Source organism: Corylus avellana, chromosome 7 (genome assembly GCF_965113065.1).
Source record: "Corylus avellana chromosome 7, dhCorAvel1.hap1.2, whole genome shotgun sequence".
NCBI lineage: Eukaryota > Viridiplantae > Streptophyta > Magnoliopsida > Fagales > Betulaceae > Corylus > Corylus avellana.
This window is the reverse complement of record NC_142496.1, coordinates 539,734-556,182: the sequence shown is the minus strand read 5'-3', so window position 1 is coordinate 556,182 and position 16,449 is coordinate 539,734. Positions and strand designations below refer to the sequence as shown.

General features: G+C 35.4%; 1 protein-coding gene across 1 annotated transcript; it reads right to left on the bottom strand.

Moving 5' to 3' along the window:
- Positions 1–7,027: 7,027 nt before the first annotated feature.
- Positions 7,028–15,474, bottom strand: LOC132184295 (uncharacterized). The gene is made up of 4 exons (XM_059597872.2): positions 15,063–15,474; positions 13,197–13,262; positions 11,744–11,815; positions 7,028–9,391 (listed from the first exon to the last, which is right to left on the bottom strand). The coding sequence occupies exons 1-4, from the start codon at positions 15,073–15,075 to the stop codon at positions 7,239–7,241; spliced, it is 2,304 nt and encodes a 767-aa protein (XP_059453855.2). The 5' UTR covers positions 15,076–15,474; the 3' UTR covers positions 7,028–7,238.
- Between the last annotated feature and the right edge of the window lie 975 nt (positions 15,475–16,449).

Genomic DNA, 16,449 nt, shown 5'->3' with positions numbered 1-16,449 from the left:
CAAAGAAATCCTATAGATTCTAAGTTTTTGCCCTTCAATGATGAGTGCAAATTCTTTATTCTATTTTAATGATGGTTCTTGTTGTTGAGAGGGGTGCCAAGTATTCCGCTAGACGTCGGCTCGACTTTTGCTTTAGCGGAGGCTAATACAAGATCATTTTTTTCTCTTCTTAAAGTTGAAGATAAAATGATGATTTTTAACATTACTCTTATAAAATACTCTATTAGATATCTTTAATAGAGTTAGTGCAAAACGCTTTGCTAGATGTCTGCTCGAGCAGATCAGTTTGATGTAGGACAAATTTGGACAATCTTCCAAGTCTGGCAATGAATCAATTCCATCTCTTCTAATTTCCTCCTTGATTTGGCTCACTTTTGAAAGTTAGAATTTCATTAATCTTCATAGTTTTCCATTTTAAAGAGATTTGTCCATCTTTAAAACATTGTTAATTAGCTTGGAATAGTGTTGTAAGAGGAAGAACCATTGTAATGAGAAATCAACTTTTTTGAGTAATAATTGAACTTGAGAGTGTTTCCAATATCCTTTAAGCTTTTGACTACTTGTGTTGTGTATAGAAGAAGACGCCATTCTTCTGTGCAATTTATCTTTCACGCTATCAATTTGATTGGAAGCATGCATGCATGTGGACGATTTTGTCCCAAAATTTGGTTACAATATCCTCCTAGTGTTTGGATTTTGTTTCAAAGATCATGATGAATCCTTAAGGTTCACACTCTCCAAAGAGTGTTTCAAATATTATATATTATAATATATCTTTTGCTTGATATTAGTTGGAAGATAGTGTTCGTCCTTTGCTTACACATGGTGCTAATAATTAAGGTGCGTTATTCATTGTATTCTTGCTTATACACATATTATAACATTTTGAGGAATCTAATCAATCTATCCAAATGGGAAATGTTTGGGTGATACATTACTTTACAAACTTGAGTGAGGGTCGATAATTGATGAAATAATTAAAAGTGTATAATTAATAAGTCAGTCACATATTAATTAAATAGATAAAATAACTTTAAAAGGAAGAAGAAAATAACGATTAAGAAAAAGAAAGCTCAAGTCCCCCCTAAGAAAATAGATAATAACTTAAAAAAAATTATATTTCAAAATTGAATTAAAAATAATACAAACTATATGCCTTTATATAGGCTAAGTTTTGACTCTTTTGAGTGCTCGATCTCCCAAAAAAAAAAAAAAACGTAAATAACCATGAAACTTGGAGACAAAGCAAAATACTTCTAAAAAAAAAAAAAAAAGATCTAATTCCGAATATAATCCTCAAAACTTATGCCAGATTCCGCGCTTATCTTTTTTGTCGAGATATTTCAACGCCATTAATTCAGTATTTGACAACTCAATCGCTGATCATCACAAATTAAAATTTTTCGCTTAATCATTTCACTAATTGTCATAAATGATGAGCATAGGGCAATCATACAATGAACCTAAGATCAATAATGGACTCACCAACAACAGAGCAAGATTTGCATCCCTTGGAGTCTTCGACGCAGATAGATAAGCTTTCATTTTTGTTCATGGCTATTTGATTAATAATCCCTAGGACCCTCCTTTTTCGGCCTTCAATCCCAATATATTAGTCAAATTAGCCTTTAATTAATTATAGATTTTAATTTGCTGGTGGAATTGTACTGAGTTTTCCTAATTTAAGTGGCTGCCACAACACTTTGAGAGAGGTGGCAATGATGTGAGTTCATGTAGGGTCAGAGCTAGATATTCAAAGATGTCCACAAAATATTTCTATAGATTTCCAAGACTTATTTGAGGATTTGAGGTTGTTATTCCGAGTTAATTAATTGAGTCTACGTGCTTAGATACTACGAATTTTATTAAAAATCCATTATAAAGTGATGTGTCGGTCCACGTTGCATAATATTTATTGGTTATCACATCGGCTACTAAAATTTATGCTATCATGTGGTAGTACACATGACACTTATTATGTTTACAAACTGATATAATAGTTTACGTAATACTTATCATGTAACAGTTTAAGTATAAACAAACGTTGGGGTGACAACATATATATATGTCATGGCCTCCCCTCACTTCTGAAAAGTTATATATGAATATGGTTTAGTATACATATTTGGGCCAAAAAAATTTAGTTTGGCCCTTAACCCCTTAAAAATCCGTCCAAAAAATTAAGTACGTTAACAAATGTGATCACATACGGCCTAGAGAAAAAGTGGTCTCAAACAAATTTGGTCTAAATTTACACCTAAATTAATGATATTTATTGGTTGTAAACAAGTTTTTTCCGCAAGACTTTACTGATCATGAAACTGAACAATTGATGAAAAAATAGAAATTATGCATTATGAATATAATGTATTTCAACATTTAGACTTTCAAGAACTGCTAAATATTTCTAAATTATGTCAATGGTTGATAAATACGAGAAGATCAATTGTCTAGCTACCAACTTGTTTATCGAATTATTACACTTGTGCTTACTCTTCTTGGTTCTATGGTAACTATAGAACTAGGCATTTTCAATTATGAATATTGTCAAAACTAGGCTTCGCAACAAAATTGAAGATGAATTTCTGACTAATTATTTGATATTGTATAACGAAAGAGAAATTGCCGCAAAATTTAATACACATTCAATCATCAAATTCCATTTTTGTTATAAGATTGAATTGAAAATTAAAATATACTAAAATTAAAATATTTTTTTATATATTGATATAATCTTCAATCGTAATATATCTCACATCCATGCTTTGGCCCTCATTGATAAGAATTTTTTGTTCTGTCCCTTTAACCGCTTAACACTCATTTATGTCAAATATGAACTACTACATGAATTTGTAAGTATTTATAGTAAAATATGAAATACTCCAAACATTTTCCTAATTAAAGTCCTTAAGCATGCATGGAAATGGATTTTCAGGGAGATGTGGAAGGTAACTCCTAGCCTCTTAACAAGTTTCTCAGAATTTGGCCAAAAAAACAGTCATTAATTCGTAGCAAAGAACTAGGAAAACAAATAATTGTACTTCAATAATTTATTTATTTTTATTATTATTTTTATCTTTCTTTCAACCCACCTTCCTTTTTCTTTTCATAGTTTCTCTTTTTTGTCAACTACAATATGGCTAGTAGTGCCCACTAATAAAGCATGATCTAACCTTTATTCCTTGTCATGGGTTTTTGGAAGTTGAGAAGCTGGATTACCATTCCTCTAAACCAAGCACCAATAGTATGCGTTTGCTAACCAACAAGCAACTGATTGAGCTGCGTGAAAGTTATTGTGCATTATGCATCATCGTTCAAGAATACATATAAGTTTTCCAACCCGATTCTTAAGATAAATTTAAAGTTTCCGTAGTGACACCTTGATTTCTGACTTGCCACACACGTCACTAAACTTTAGTGGCATTTTTTTTGGGCCTTAAAACGTCACTAATGGGTAGTCACTAAAAAATCAGTTTTGTTGTAGTTAACCAAAAAATGCTTTAGATTTGAGGGTTGTTTGGAGAAGAATTTTAGATATAACCTTAAAAAATAAAAAATAAGTCAAAACTTATCAAATATTACAGAAAAGGCATAGCTTCTTTTTCCTTTTTTTCTTTTTCTTTACATTTATTCTGCCCTCTTTTTTTTCTACCCACAATCTCTCTCTCTCTCTTTTCTTTTTACTTTATTTTATGTTATGGATGGTTTTCTTTCTTTCAAGTAGGTAGTTTGAAGTTGGGAATGTTGACTGATAAAGTTAGGCCATGATAGTATTCATAAAAATAAAAAATAAAAAATAAAGTTGGGCCATGATAGTCTTTTCAATTCTATTACTTCATCGTGTAGTTCTTTTCATTGGGTGGTCGCCCACTAGGGTGACAGTTCGTTCAAACCAAATTAGAAAAAATAAGAAGAGGAAGAAAAAAAGATAGAAGAAGATTATTTTCAACTGACAAAGACAAGAAAAATAAAAAGAAAGAGAGATTACAATAAATAAAATAAAATAAAGCTTGGTAAACGTATGAGTAGCTACTCTCATAACTGCTGGAAACATATTGGATTCAGATCCTCTATAATTTTTTGTTCCCTTGAATCGAATTGTGTGAAGTTTCCGATAAGACCCCTTGTTCAAAGAAAAGACCTATTTTGACAAGATGGTCTCCATCGGAACCTCATACCGTCCAAACAGAAAATTGTAAAGAATTCCGATCAACACCTTCTGGCGTTATTCAGTTTGAGACAACATTGTCAAGCTGGGTCATAGGAATGCTACATGAAATGTACATGTTGTCTTTTTGTTTTGTATTATATGTATTTTGCTTTATTGAAGGAGACTAATGTTAGGCTCTTTCCATGGAGAGTTGCCGGGAAACGACCGTTGCGTGCTTTCATTGTAAGCACACTAGCTAGACTACACTTTTGGAAGATAGTTTCTGTATGAAAGAACACAAACATGGGACCATGTGTTCTTCAACCTCCAATGGGACAAGGTTGCTTGTTCATTATATAACTAAGAAAATAGGTCATTTTCTAGATTTTAAAAAATTGTTCTTCTTTTAAACATGTGATAAAAGGGTAAGATAAATAGGGATCAACTCATCAAGATTGTGCATAATATCCTAAGTATTGTGCGCCGTGTAATATTTCTAATTTGGGCCATTCATTTTAGATTATGCTACGTCATTTTAGATTCTGCTACGTTATACTGCATCTTAAAAACTTAGATTTTGTCTCTTTTAGTTGACGTTGCCACCCTCATTACCGCATGCCACTATCAGTCTTCCACCACCACCACCATCACTATTGGTGGTGGCCAGCCACTCCTTTGACTGTTTTGGGTTGCCAAACTACCAGACTGATCAAAAGGTGCTTCAGCCACCCTGAAGTAGACAAAAAGGTGGCTGGACACTTCCAATAGTGGTTATGGTGGGATATTGGTAATGGCAATAAAAATAGTGGTGACAGCTGCTGAAAAAAGAGAAAGTTTAAGTATTTAACTTGTAATAAGACATAGCATAATTTAAAATGAACGGCCCAAATTAGAGTTTTGGATATTTTACATAATTTCAATTCGATATTGTATAGATTCCTGCAGTTGCTTAAACCCGATTTAAGTTGCATATAGTTACATGAATACTTTGAGCATCATAAGCCCCTACTAAGCATAAATCAAAGAGACCATTGGAGATAGTAGTTCTATTTCCATCGTCCCCCATGTCTACGAATGCTTCTTTCTCACTCTCACCCTCTGTCTCTGTGGTGCTATGATTGCTCCGTAACTTGCTTATGCATAATACATATTAATTTCCTAGTAATTATTTCTTTCTTGCTGTATTGATTCTCTAACATATAAATGAAAAACAATTGCTAAAAGGATATCATTTCAAGGGTCCTATCACCTATGAAACTAAGAACAATTATCAAATGATATGGACCGAAGTGAGCTGGCGACAATTTTGTGGAATCAAGTTATGACTTCAAAAGCAAGATTAATTATGACAGATAGGTCTTGTAAATTTGTAATGAAGCACATAATCTTGCCAAGATACAGAGAACCTAAGATCAACAATTGGCTTGCCAGTTGCCACCAACCTACATGAAGCAAATTCCGTAGAACAATTAGGTCTTCTTTTTGCATTTCCACCGCAGAAAACTGATTCTTGAACCCTTTTCACACTAATGTCGTGTCATGGTACTAATGAAGAAAAAATTGGTTGATTGCTAAACTTGCTTTTTTATAGAGAAATGAAAGATAAAAAGACAGATAAAAGAGAATTTTTACTTTTTGTAGAGATAACTTCTCGTACAAGATAACATTTTTAAAGAATGCTACTTTTTTAATTGATTGTCCTTGCTTACTTTATTTTTGAATAAAATAAAGTTCTCTTCATTGTTGTTAGCTAGCGGATTATCTCATTTTTACAAAGTGGTCCATCAAGCTCTCTAGGACTTAATGAGTGAGAAGAAACACTGCAAGAAATTATCTAATGGATGTCACTAAGATATCCTTTTCAAAAGATGGGTGTGTATTTAACAAGATATGTGCAATAAGAAAATCATATGGAGTATAGTTTTATGATATTGGAGAAGGAAATAATCTTGCAAAAATACGGAATACCTAAGATCCAGTAATTGACTTGCCACCAACCTAACACGAACCAAATTCCTTGGACACAAATTAGCCTTTCTTTACACTTCATCAACAAGTTAAGGAGCCACTAGGAGTTCCTGGTTGGCTTTCAACCCAATATTAGTTAATCTAATCTCTGATTAATCTTGGACTTAATGGGTGATAGGAAAACACAGCAAGTAATTATCTAATGGATGGGGATCGGGTGCAATGAGGTTGTCCATTACACGGGATATGAATCCTTATCTAATGGATGTTTAACACCCAAAAGAGTTATTCCTACATTGGGCAGATGGATAGCTTACATTGAGTAGGGGCATGGATGCTAAGTCCCACAGTTCCTTATTAGATCCCATACTCAGTTAATGCATATTACAGACGAAGGCAATAACATTATTAACTTTTGGATAATTAAAACAAAAAAAGTGAGAATTTTGCTATATTAGTTGAAGCAGAAGTGATGACAAGCCTCAAAAACCTGAGCTCATAGGCTCACAGCACATGACTAGCTTGAACTTTATGACCTCTTACAACAATCACCTCTTTCATTGAGCAATAACATATTAATCTCTCATGAACCAGAAGAACAAGGCATCAATAACTTAAGAATGTACAAGGAGATTTATCAAAAAAGAACAAGGAATCTCTCCAAGCAGAAATAATTGTTGCTCTCTATCAGCAGCAGAGAGAATAGTTGAGCATAACGGCTGCCAAAAATGGTCATGATGCCAATACTGGGCTAACCTCTCTTATGGGATTCCTCAGAGGTAGGCCTGAAGTTGGTCCAACTTTGAATCATATAGTAGAAGCCCATAAAGGACAAGACTTCGTGTATAATTACAACTTAAAAAGTAAATTTAGGCCTGAAGTTGGTCCAACTTTGAATCATATAGCCCATAAAGGACAAGACTTGGTGTATAATTACAACTTAAAAAGTAAATTTACAATGTATTAGAAACAGCAATCAGGGTTTCATCAAATTGCAATCAGCTTAGCTTCAATATGAGCAATTATGGAACTGTAAATCTTAGAATCCCAAGAGCTTTTTGGAGAAAATGTACTTACAAAGAGCAAACCTCCAAAGCTCATCCCTGCCTTGGCATAAAACTCAAGGGCCACCTCCAGAGGTTCCTGAAGACTCAGCAACATCCTCTAATCTCAAAGTTATGGCTACTTCTTCAATCGTTTTACCTCTATCATCTGAGCCATCCACGGCTCTATTCAATCTTTTCAACCATATATCATAGTCAACTGGATATGGGGTTCCACAAAGACTATCCACATAATCCGCAAATGCCTTTAAGAGAGCTGAAACCTCACCAAGCTGCTGTTGAATAAAACGCTTTGCCCAGCTTCTCTCCCTCCATTGCAAAGCAGATTCAATAGAATCCTGTTGCTCTATACTTCCCCCACAGATTAAAAAGAGGAGGTAAACGAGGCTTTCAGCATCAGATGCTGGACAAAGTTTCCCATGCTGAAGCGCATGAGACGATGAGAACTGCAGATTTATAGCTGGACTATCCCTATCTTCCAAAACTGCGCGTCCCCATGATATCGGGACATAAAAAAATCTGTTTCTTGGACCTTGCATGTCAACAACACGTATTATGTTTTCTGGACAAATATCACCATGCTGGACACTGGCCATAACTGCACTTCTGAGAGCAGCTAGGCAGTCGCGGCAGCAGCGGATTGCTTCCTCAGAGGAGAACGAGCCTTCCCGAGCAACAACAGATGTAAGTGGCTCCCCAACTGGAGATGTCACAAGTATTGGAGTCCCACACCATTGATGATCACATCGCCCTCCTGGGCTCTGCTTCTTACAGGAACCAGAATGTAAAATGCGGCCAGAGGCCATTATATCAGGCAAATATTTGCTTGAAATTCCCTGCTGCTTCAAAATATTTAGTACCTTTGTTTGCCTCTGTACTTGGTACCACAGACTCATATCCTCCCAAGATGGCTCGAGTCTGGATGGATGGGCACCTACATATAAGGACAACAACTCTGTGGGATAATCAAGAGAAACAGCACTGTAGAGAAAAGAGTTCCCTCCTAACAGAGACTCCTGTATTTGGAAACTTTTCTGCCCCTGCCGTTGATCATCCAAGAGCAATATCTCTCCCTTCTTTAGCTTCAAACGCAATGCCTGCTTTCTCAGAAATGAATTATCATTCTGGTCAAGTTCAACAATCTCTCCATGTTGGTGGGTAGACTGTTGGAAGGGAACAATTGCAGTTTCATTCTGATCACTAAGGCGACACTCTATCCTACGTTTCTGAAGGCGGAGGCTGTGATCTGAGGCTAATGAGGCTATCGACTTTCGTGGTGGTCCATTCCACTGAACTATGGAGTAAAAAGTTGCCAAAAGTACTTGCAGGGTCCCCAGATCTCCCCAATTTGCATTCCCCAGTTTGTTCCATATCCGATCCACTGAGGAAACACAAACTTCAGCATGAGCTTTTATCCATTCCGCCACGGCCTGGTATGGGTTAGATGAGTTCAAATCAAGTTTGCCAAGATCACCACCAAGTTTTACCACCGCTCCATATTTAGAATCCAGAACCAGAAGGAAAACTGAATCACTGTTAATAGTACTGATCTTGCTCAAACTCCTAGAAACAAGTATATGAAAACCATAAAATAGGGCTTCACAAATGGTGTGAGCAGATAATTTCAACTCATTTCCTGACAGTATATCTGACTTAAATAACACAAACTCCACCACTTGATCCCAGTGAACTTGCAAATTACTACTAGTTTTTGACAATAAGGCTAAACCACTTAGCTCCTGAAGCCTTCCCCTTGATATTGCCTTTTCTACAGTATAAAACTTAGATCCAGGATGACGTGGACAAGATACAAAGAATGGCAAGGGTCCACTTTTATGCCAAAAAGTACGCCACAAGCCATTGGCGACAACATGAAGGAAGTCTTCTAGTGCAAGATACTCCTCTTCTTTAAGATCATCGGTTAGAGAAGGTGAGCATGGCATGCGGAACAACTGCTGAAATAAAACCCCCTCCAATGCCAAATCAAGCTTGCACAGTTCATCAATCAGAAAGGGACAATCGAAGAACTGCTCATCATCGGCTGAATCTGCACATGAATTCTCAAGAACCCAATCCTCAAGACTCTCTGTGAAAAGTTCTAGGTTGACAAGTTTCCTTCCATAGTCCTTTAGCCCTTTAAACACTCTTTTGGAAGTAGGAACAAACTTGCTTGAAGCTGAAATGCCAGAGATACTATGAGTAGAGATAACTGCATCCCACAGCAACAAAAACATTAGTCATTTCTATTAGTATGGTAATCAGAAAAAAATATTAAAAAAGTAATAGATGCATTACTTAGAAGACAGTACCAGAGAGAAAACTTAAAAATATATTAGAACCAAAAAATCAAGAATAATTATAAACATAATAGAAACACAAGCTAATACCTAAGTCAAACTAAATAGACATTTAAAACTAGGAAACTTTGCCTGAGAAAGCAGGAAGGCATGGGAATGGATGAGAAATGGCATGGACCCCACTATGCCCTTTGTATCAGTATACATGTGTCTCTGTATGCGGGTGTGTCCCCATGCTTGTGTTGCATGAACTGATTTGCCTTTTTTCTTTCACATTTCTGACGAAACTCCAAGAATATTTCCTATACTCTTTCCTTTTCTCCTTTTCAGCATTTGGTCTCATCAACACTAGTTCCTTTTCAACTTCACACTTTATCACGCCATAGTTATTATCACACAATATGGCTTCAACTTCAAAGAAAATAAACAACTTAGTGGACCTTAGAAGAGCGGTCATGAGTCTTCCTGACATAATAAGAAGCCACCTTTGCCAACCTTCTATGATTTTGCCCCCAATTTGGTGCTAAATCTAACTTCTCATTGTTGCTTAATCCTTCACATGTTTCAGTTTGGAACTCATGCATCTCAAAATATACACTTCCCACTCATATTCGTTATCATCAATTTGGTTTGATAATGTCTTGTACATGTCAGTCCTCAGCAGCCCACCAAATTCAAACCACATACGATGGCACGTCTTCTAGTTATCTTATGAGATATTCCCTTCCTTCATCAACTGTAAAAAAATCGAAAGGTAGGTCTCCACTTCACCCATTCTACTTCCATTCTATCCATAATATGCTTCCAATTGTTTTCTACAAGATTAATGAAGCCTGGAAAACAAATTTGTAACACTTTGATACCATTTTTTTTTTTAATTCAAGCAAACTCCGCAAACTCCTTCAACCCCCTCATATCACTTTAGACTTGTTTGCAGATTAATAGATTTCAAATTAATGACTTATGAACTGCAAATAAGTAAAATTTAAACTGCCAAAATTCCCAGTCAATTTCAGCAAGCAGTCATTTTCAGTTTTTTACATCTGCATATGATTTTCTGAAACTACAGAATTTGTTCGACTACTTGCAACATGCTATAAGGCCAGCAACTTTCAGAATTTCCCTAGATGTGGCTGGCAACTTTCAAAATTTCTCTGGATAATGAGGCATAAAGGTTCTACGCTTTACAAGGTGATGAGAAGATCTTTCGAGAACACAGCATTATGATGAAAACTAGGGTACAGTAGAAAATCTAAGGAATGAATAGGAACTGAAAAGGATGGTACAAGTTTGGAGTACATAAAGATTATTTGAACGGTCTAGGAGGCTGAATAATGATTCAAAACAGCAACTCAATGTTTCATATGGAAAATCTCTGAGAAGAAGATAAGGAAAAGAAAAAAAAAAGAAAGAAAAAATTCACAATGAGACTCTTTAAAACAATTTAGAAGAGATAATAGCAACACCTCTTAATGGACTCAAAAGCCTTGCAACATAAACCTCCTAGAGGAAACAGACATACTCCAACCTTCAATTAAATAATACAAACCTTAAAAACACACACATCAACAACAGATATTCTAGTTCATTATCATTATAGCATGAGTAATAGTACCATGACACCAAATTTCAATCACTTTGAATAGGAAAACTATTAACAAATAAAGTCTAAAATAAATTATCCCTTGACCCAAAATTTAAGCTACAGAAAATGCCAACTCAAACACCCTGCAACACCTACTAACATGAACATCAAGCTTCTGACTTCCACAATTTCCGACTCATCACTTCCCTCCAAACCCATCAGTCTGTACAGATAAAGTTTGCCAAACTTATAGGATTGAAGGCGGGGTGTTCAACAAAAAGATGAAGAGATTTGTAATTAAAAAAGTGTGAAAGAGAGAATACAAACAAGAAAATTCATCAGTTCTTTTTTTCTCTTATTGCACATATTATAAAGAAAAGTTTGGGATTTATATCCACTACATCACCGGATAATCCTTCTAAAGGCACTCTCACCCCAAACATCCGAGTTATATATTTCTTGTATGTCAAATCTAAGTTTGATTTATAAGAGAAGAACTCAAAGCATGTAAATAATGACATAAAGAAAAGCATGTAAACATTTACATTATGGAGAGTCATAATTTTCTTTATCCAGAAATTGAGATTAACTAATAATTTCTATGAGATAAAATGGAGGAAAGCTAACTATCAGCTGCTTTAGAAAAAAAAAAGATACAAACTAAGCAACTAGTACAAACCAGAGTTAGACTTCCGGAAACTTCCATCCAAGCTTTGCCCCGGAGATAGATCGTTATCATTGTGAGAAAAACCTGAGTTGTAATATGGGTAAAAATGTGCATAAAAATCATGTTTGAAATATGTTATACAAGTAATTGTCAGCCTGACTAAACAATTCTTTTTTTGTAAAATTTGACAATACAGATTTGAACTTGGAACTTCAGCAATACATTTGCAACGATAAGAATAACGGCATATGAAAGGAGGCTAGATCTTCTGCAGAATGTGAGGGAAGGAAGAATGACAACAAAGAGCAACATTTCAATAAAAATATATTCAGTGGTTTATAGTTTTACTCGTCAAAAAAAGTGAAAGCAACAAACATATATTGCAGCTCTAGGCAGCAAAGATGCTTGAAGATCAAGATATGAGGCTGATTTTGGAATTATCCAACTAAAAAATCATATAAGCCCAGGCTTTTACAATTTATTAATAACTGTTACTGTAGCATATCACTTCATATTCACAACCAAAGCATTTAGTATTTTAACTTTTAGGGCCTAACAGCCCATTGAGATTGAACACTACATGAGATGTACTTCTATCTTATAATTTTTTTTATTGACAAGAGTAGCACTGCATTTGGCTGCACAAGAGAAATTTGAAGGAAGTAGAAAATGACCCTTGAAATTTAACTGAACAAGAAAAAGTGGAGATAAAGACTAAATGGAATAGTATAATGATTATATATATATATATATATATATATATATATATATATATATCTTGAGACATGTAAGACTTGTGTAAATCAATGAAGACAGCTTTATGTATCTATAAGCACTTGAAAGCCCATAAATACTTTCCCAAGGGACCAAAGTTGAGTTGAGTTGAGATTATTCTTAAAGGGGACCAAAGTCAACCTGAAATTTTTCGACCTTAAGTCCTATATCTGAGATTTTAGCTCTGAACTGATGCAAAGTTTCAAAAGCTTCCATAACTAAAGTATAACCCGAACTTGATGTCTAAAATCTTCTAAATAATGGTATTGTTCATCACATAGGGTCAAAGATCCATCTGAAGTACGATGCAAACATGCTTTCAGCATATGATAATATTCTGACTTAATCATCCTCAAAAACTAGAGACTGTAGCATAGCAAGATAAATTTTATTAGTGAAAATTGAAGCTAAGTTAAATACAACGAGGGTATCCTACAATACAATCTAAAGCGAAACATGAAGGAAATTCGAAAAATAATTATAACAAAGGCTTCTAAGGGTGCTCATCCATTCATATAAGGATATTAGGTTACCATGATTTTCTTGTTCTTTTTGCCACTACTAGTTAAGTGGCTTCTCTTGTATACTTCATGTGGGGTACCTTACGCTTTTAATGATATCCCAATTACTTATCAAAAAAGGCAACCTAAAAGTACTCATAAAACATTGGATGTCAAAAATCAATACTAACCAGATATGAAATTCCTGAAACTTCCGTCCAAACTTTGCTCCAGGGAGAAGTCATTTTCTTGAGAACCTGAGTGATGTTAATTGTCAAGCTTGTAGAAAATATTCCACGATTTGATTTAACATTGATGCTTTGGCAAAAGAAAATCTAAATGTCATATACGTATAGACAAAGAACTGGCAGACCAAATGGGAGGTCTATCAACATGCTGAATGAATAAATGCCATATATAACAGGGTAAATGAGTATAATGGGGCAGACTTTATGGAAGAGTGGCTTCCATGATTGTGAGCATCAGTTTCAAATTCGTATCATTTCTCTTGCAGAAAGAGCTTATGGGATAATTCTTGGCATGGCTAATATATGGATTTGCTTTGGGATGCAATCCTATGGGTAGATTTTGCACAATGGTTGCAATCTGTTGCGATCTCCATTGTTATAGGAAATTGGAATCTCATCTTTGATCAGGACATATGCCTTGTCGAGTGAACCACACAAAATCTTGTGCTTTGTTTTGTGGTCTTTTCTCGTTCATCAAATTGCTATTCTTATTTATTTTTTACGCATCTGCTTACACAACAGTGTTTAATAGCACGCAATACCACCATAAACCAAGATCAATGCTAACATCTGGAAGAACATAGAAAGACAACATTAGTAGCAAAAGGTGCTACTTTTGACATTTATCAAAAGTTTGTGTATTTGCAATGACATGACAGTTCCCTGTTCCTATATAACATCCTCATAAACACCACTCCCTTTGTGCTGTATTATTATTTAATCAATAGAACATATCAAATCATTCAATTCAGAAATTAGAAAAATAAAAATAGCTCCTTGATTAAACTCCACAGATCAACTAATTGCAAGTGAATTAGCATTCCATATTTCCACCAACCACTGATCGGTGGTTTACCAGAGATTGGTAAGAGGAATGAAATGACGCACCGCTTATGCAATGAATCCAATTGGATGGCCCCTAAAAGCTGAATGGACTTCTAGTCTGTGTGATTTCAGCACTTGATTGCATGTGTTTAAGAAACTCACATAGTTGCAATCGGTGTTATGAAATGCCTATATTTTTGTCCATTCCAGGACACTTGATTGAGACATTTCAACCATGGCACTTGATTGAGACATTTTAACCAGCATAGAGCTAAAATAAATTATTTTGAAAAAATGCCCAATTGCTACTAATATATGCCTTACCAGTTGAAACTTTTCATGTGATGTTTGACTTATGTCATATTACGACCCTAAAGTAGATGGTAAACATAATCATTTTTCCCAAACCCAGTGAACATAGCAGCAGTCTGATTGGCGGTAGAAAAGGAGAAAACATGTAACATACATGCTTATGAGTCTATGACTCAGGGCAATAGTGCATTGCCTTTTCCTAGTCATGCTCATGTCACCAAAACAAGCAATTAGCCTGGAAGTGATGCAAATGGAGAATCCAGAGTATGAGGGAAAATGTATACCCAATGAACAATAAAACTCATTGAAAAAGACAACGAACACCACAGGGCTAGATGCCACTATTCCCTCAAGGGGGATTCCAGTACCAAGGAAGATACATAACGATTCAATCATTTAATGTTGAGCTTATCAATCTGGCTGTAGGCCTAATGACTGGTATATCCTCTAAAAGCAAAGATAATTCTCTTTCATATGAGTATAACGGATCCACAACAATGTAAATCTCCAATGAAGCACAACCCAGAAGACATGACACATTATAAGGAAAACGAAAATGCTATGAATTTTATTTCTTTTATTTAAATCATGCACAATGGCTTCAATAGCTATTGTAAAATGCCAACATAGAGAAAAAAATAACCAGCTACATTATTCGCCAACAGTACTCACCTAATTTCATCATGAAGCCACTGAATACCCAAAAGCAGAAAAATTGCAAGAGCTTATTCCACAGATCTTTGAGAACTTCAAAGCAGGCATTCTTCAATCCATATGTTGAAACGTCAAGAGAAGATGATCTGGACAATCATTGACACCACAAGCAGAGGAAAAACGTGGGAAGACAATGAAAAGGAAAGTGGGGGTGTAGATGAGAGATCTTGAAGCATTGATGGAAGAAAATGAGGCAAGCATTTTTTTTCCCCCTTCAAAAGCTGAAAACTTGTTATTGAAAATGGGGTTCTTGCTGAAGCTTATGGTGTTTTTGTGATTCTTGTTCTTTCTTTTTGTTGTTCAGTGTTGTTGGTATGCATTGAAACAGCAATAGACAATAGGTAAGGTGAAGAGGGAAAAAAATACTCCTTTTAAAGCTGAGACAACAAAATACAACCAACACAACGGGGACAAGAAACAAAACCACGAAAGGCTGTGTGAGAAAGAAAAGCGAAAGCCACAGTGTGGCAGTGGGTGACCTTTTCTCCGTCCCCACAGCTCTTCTGGGTAGTTGGTCCCATTGACAATGATGTTTCCCATTGATCATTCAGCCATTCCACACTCCCTATCTTCTCGCGCGTTACTACACGCTTGCACTCTCACTTCATTACCTTTGTCTTTTTTAAGAGGAATATAAATAAGAGATGTTACACGTTCATTTATGATCAATCTCTTCTCTATCTTTTTTATAAATCAACCATTGAATATGTAGACCTCATTAGGCCTCATATATGTAATGGTAAATTTCCTTACTTCTTATACAAAGAAAAACAAAAAATAGACAAATTGAAAACAAAACATTTCTCCTAGATCCTCACATTTATTCGTGTGTTCATCCAACGCCCCATCAACAAGCTAAAGGGAAACACTGCATTAAAGCGCCCCGCATCGATGTGATCGGTGAGACATTAAATGTGTCTATCACTTCTCCCTCTGGAAACAAGAGGCATCGGTTCATTGTTTTTTGAGATGTAAAATTATCATTTCACTTTTTATGAACAATTTTATCTCTCAAACATATAGGACCGGCTCCTTTTCATTTCAATTGAAATAGAGAGGATCCCAACATTAAATGCTTATTGTTCTTTGTTGCGGATGCAGAACAATAGCGTATCTTCAATCAAAACAAGCAAATTGGCGGCGGCCCAACAACAAGGCTTCACATGGCCGATGGCCCGGTAGGCGGTGGCATCTTAGGAAAAGTAAGTGCAAGATACAAAAGTAGAGGTAAAGGAAACTCTAAGGATTCCACTGTTTCTTAGTAAACACCACGCAAACAATAGGGCTCACTGTAAATCCCTCTCCACCATTGTCTAACTAACTTTAGCATCAGAGTACTTGTCAA

Bases quoted from the DNA above. Each gene is read 5' to 3' on its own strand.
- LOC132184295 (XM_059597872.2), bottom strand. The intron at 11,816-13,196 runs GTTAGTATTGAT...ATTACAACTCAG, and splicing joins TTTCAGGAATTTCATATCTG to GTTTTTCTCACAATGATAAC. The intron at 9,392-11,743 runs GTTTGTACTAGT...TGTGGGATGCAG, and splicing joins TTTCCGGAAGTCTAACTCTG to TTATCTCTACTCATAGTATC.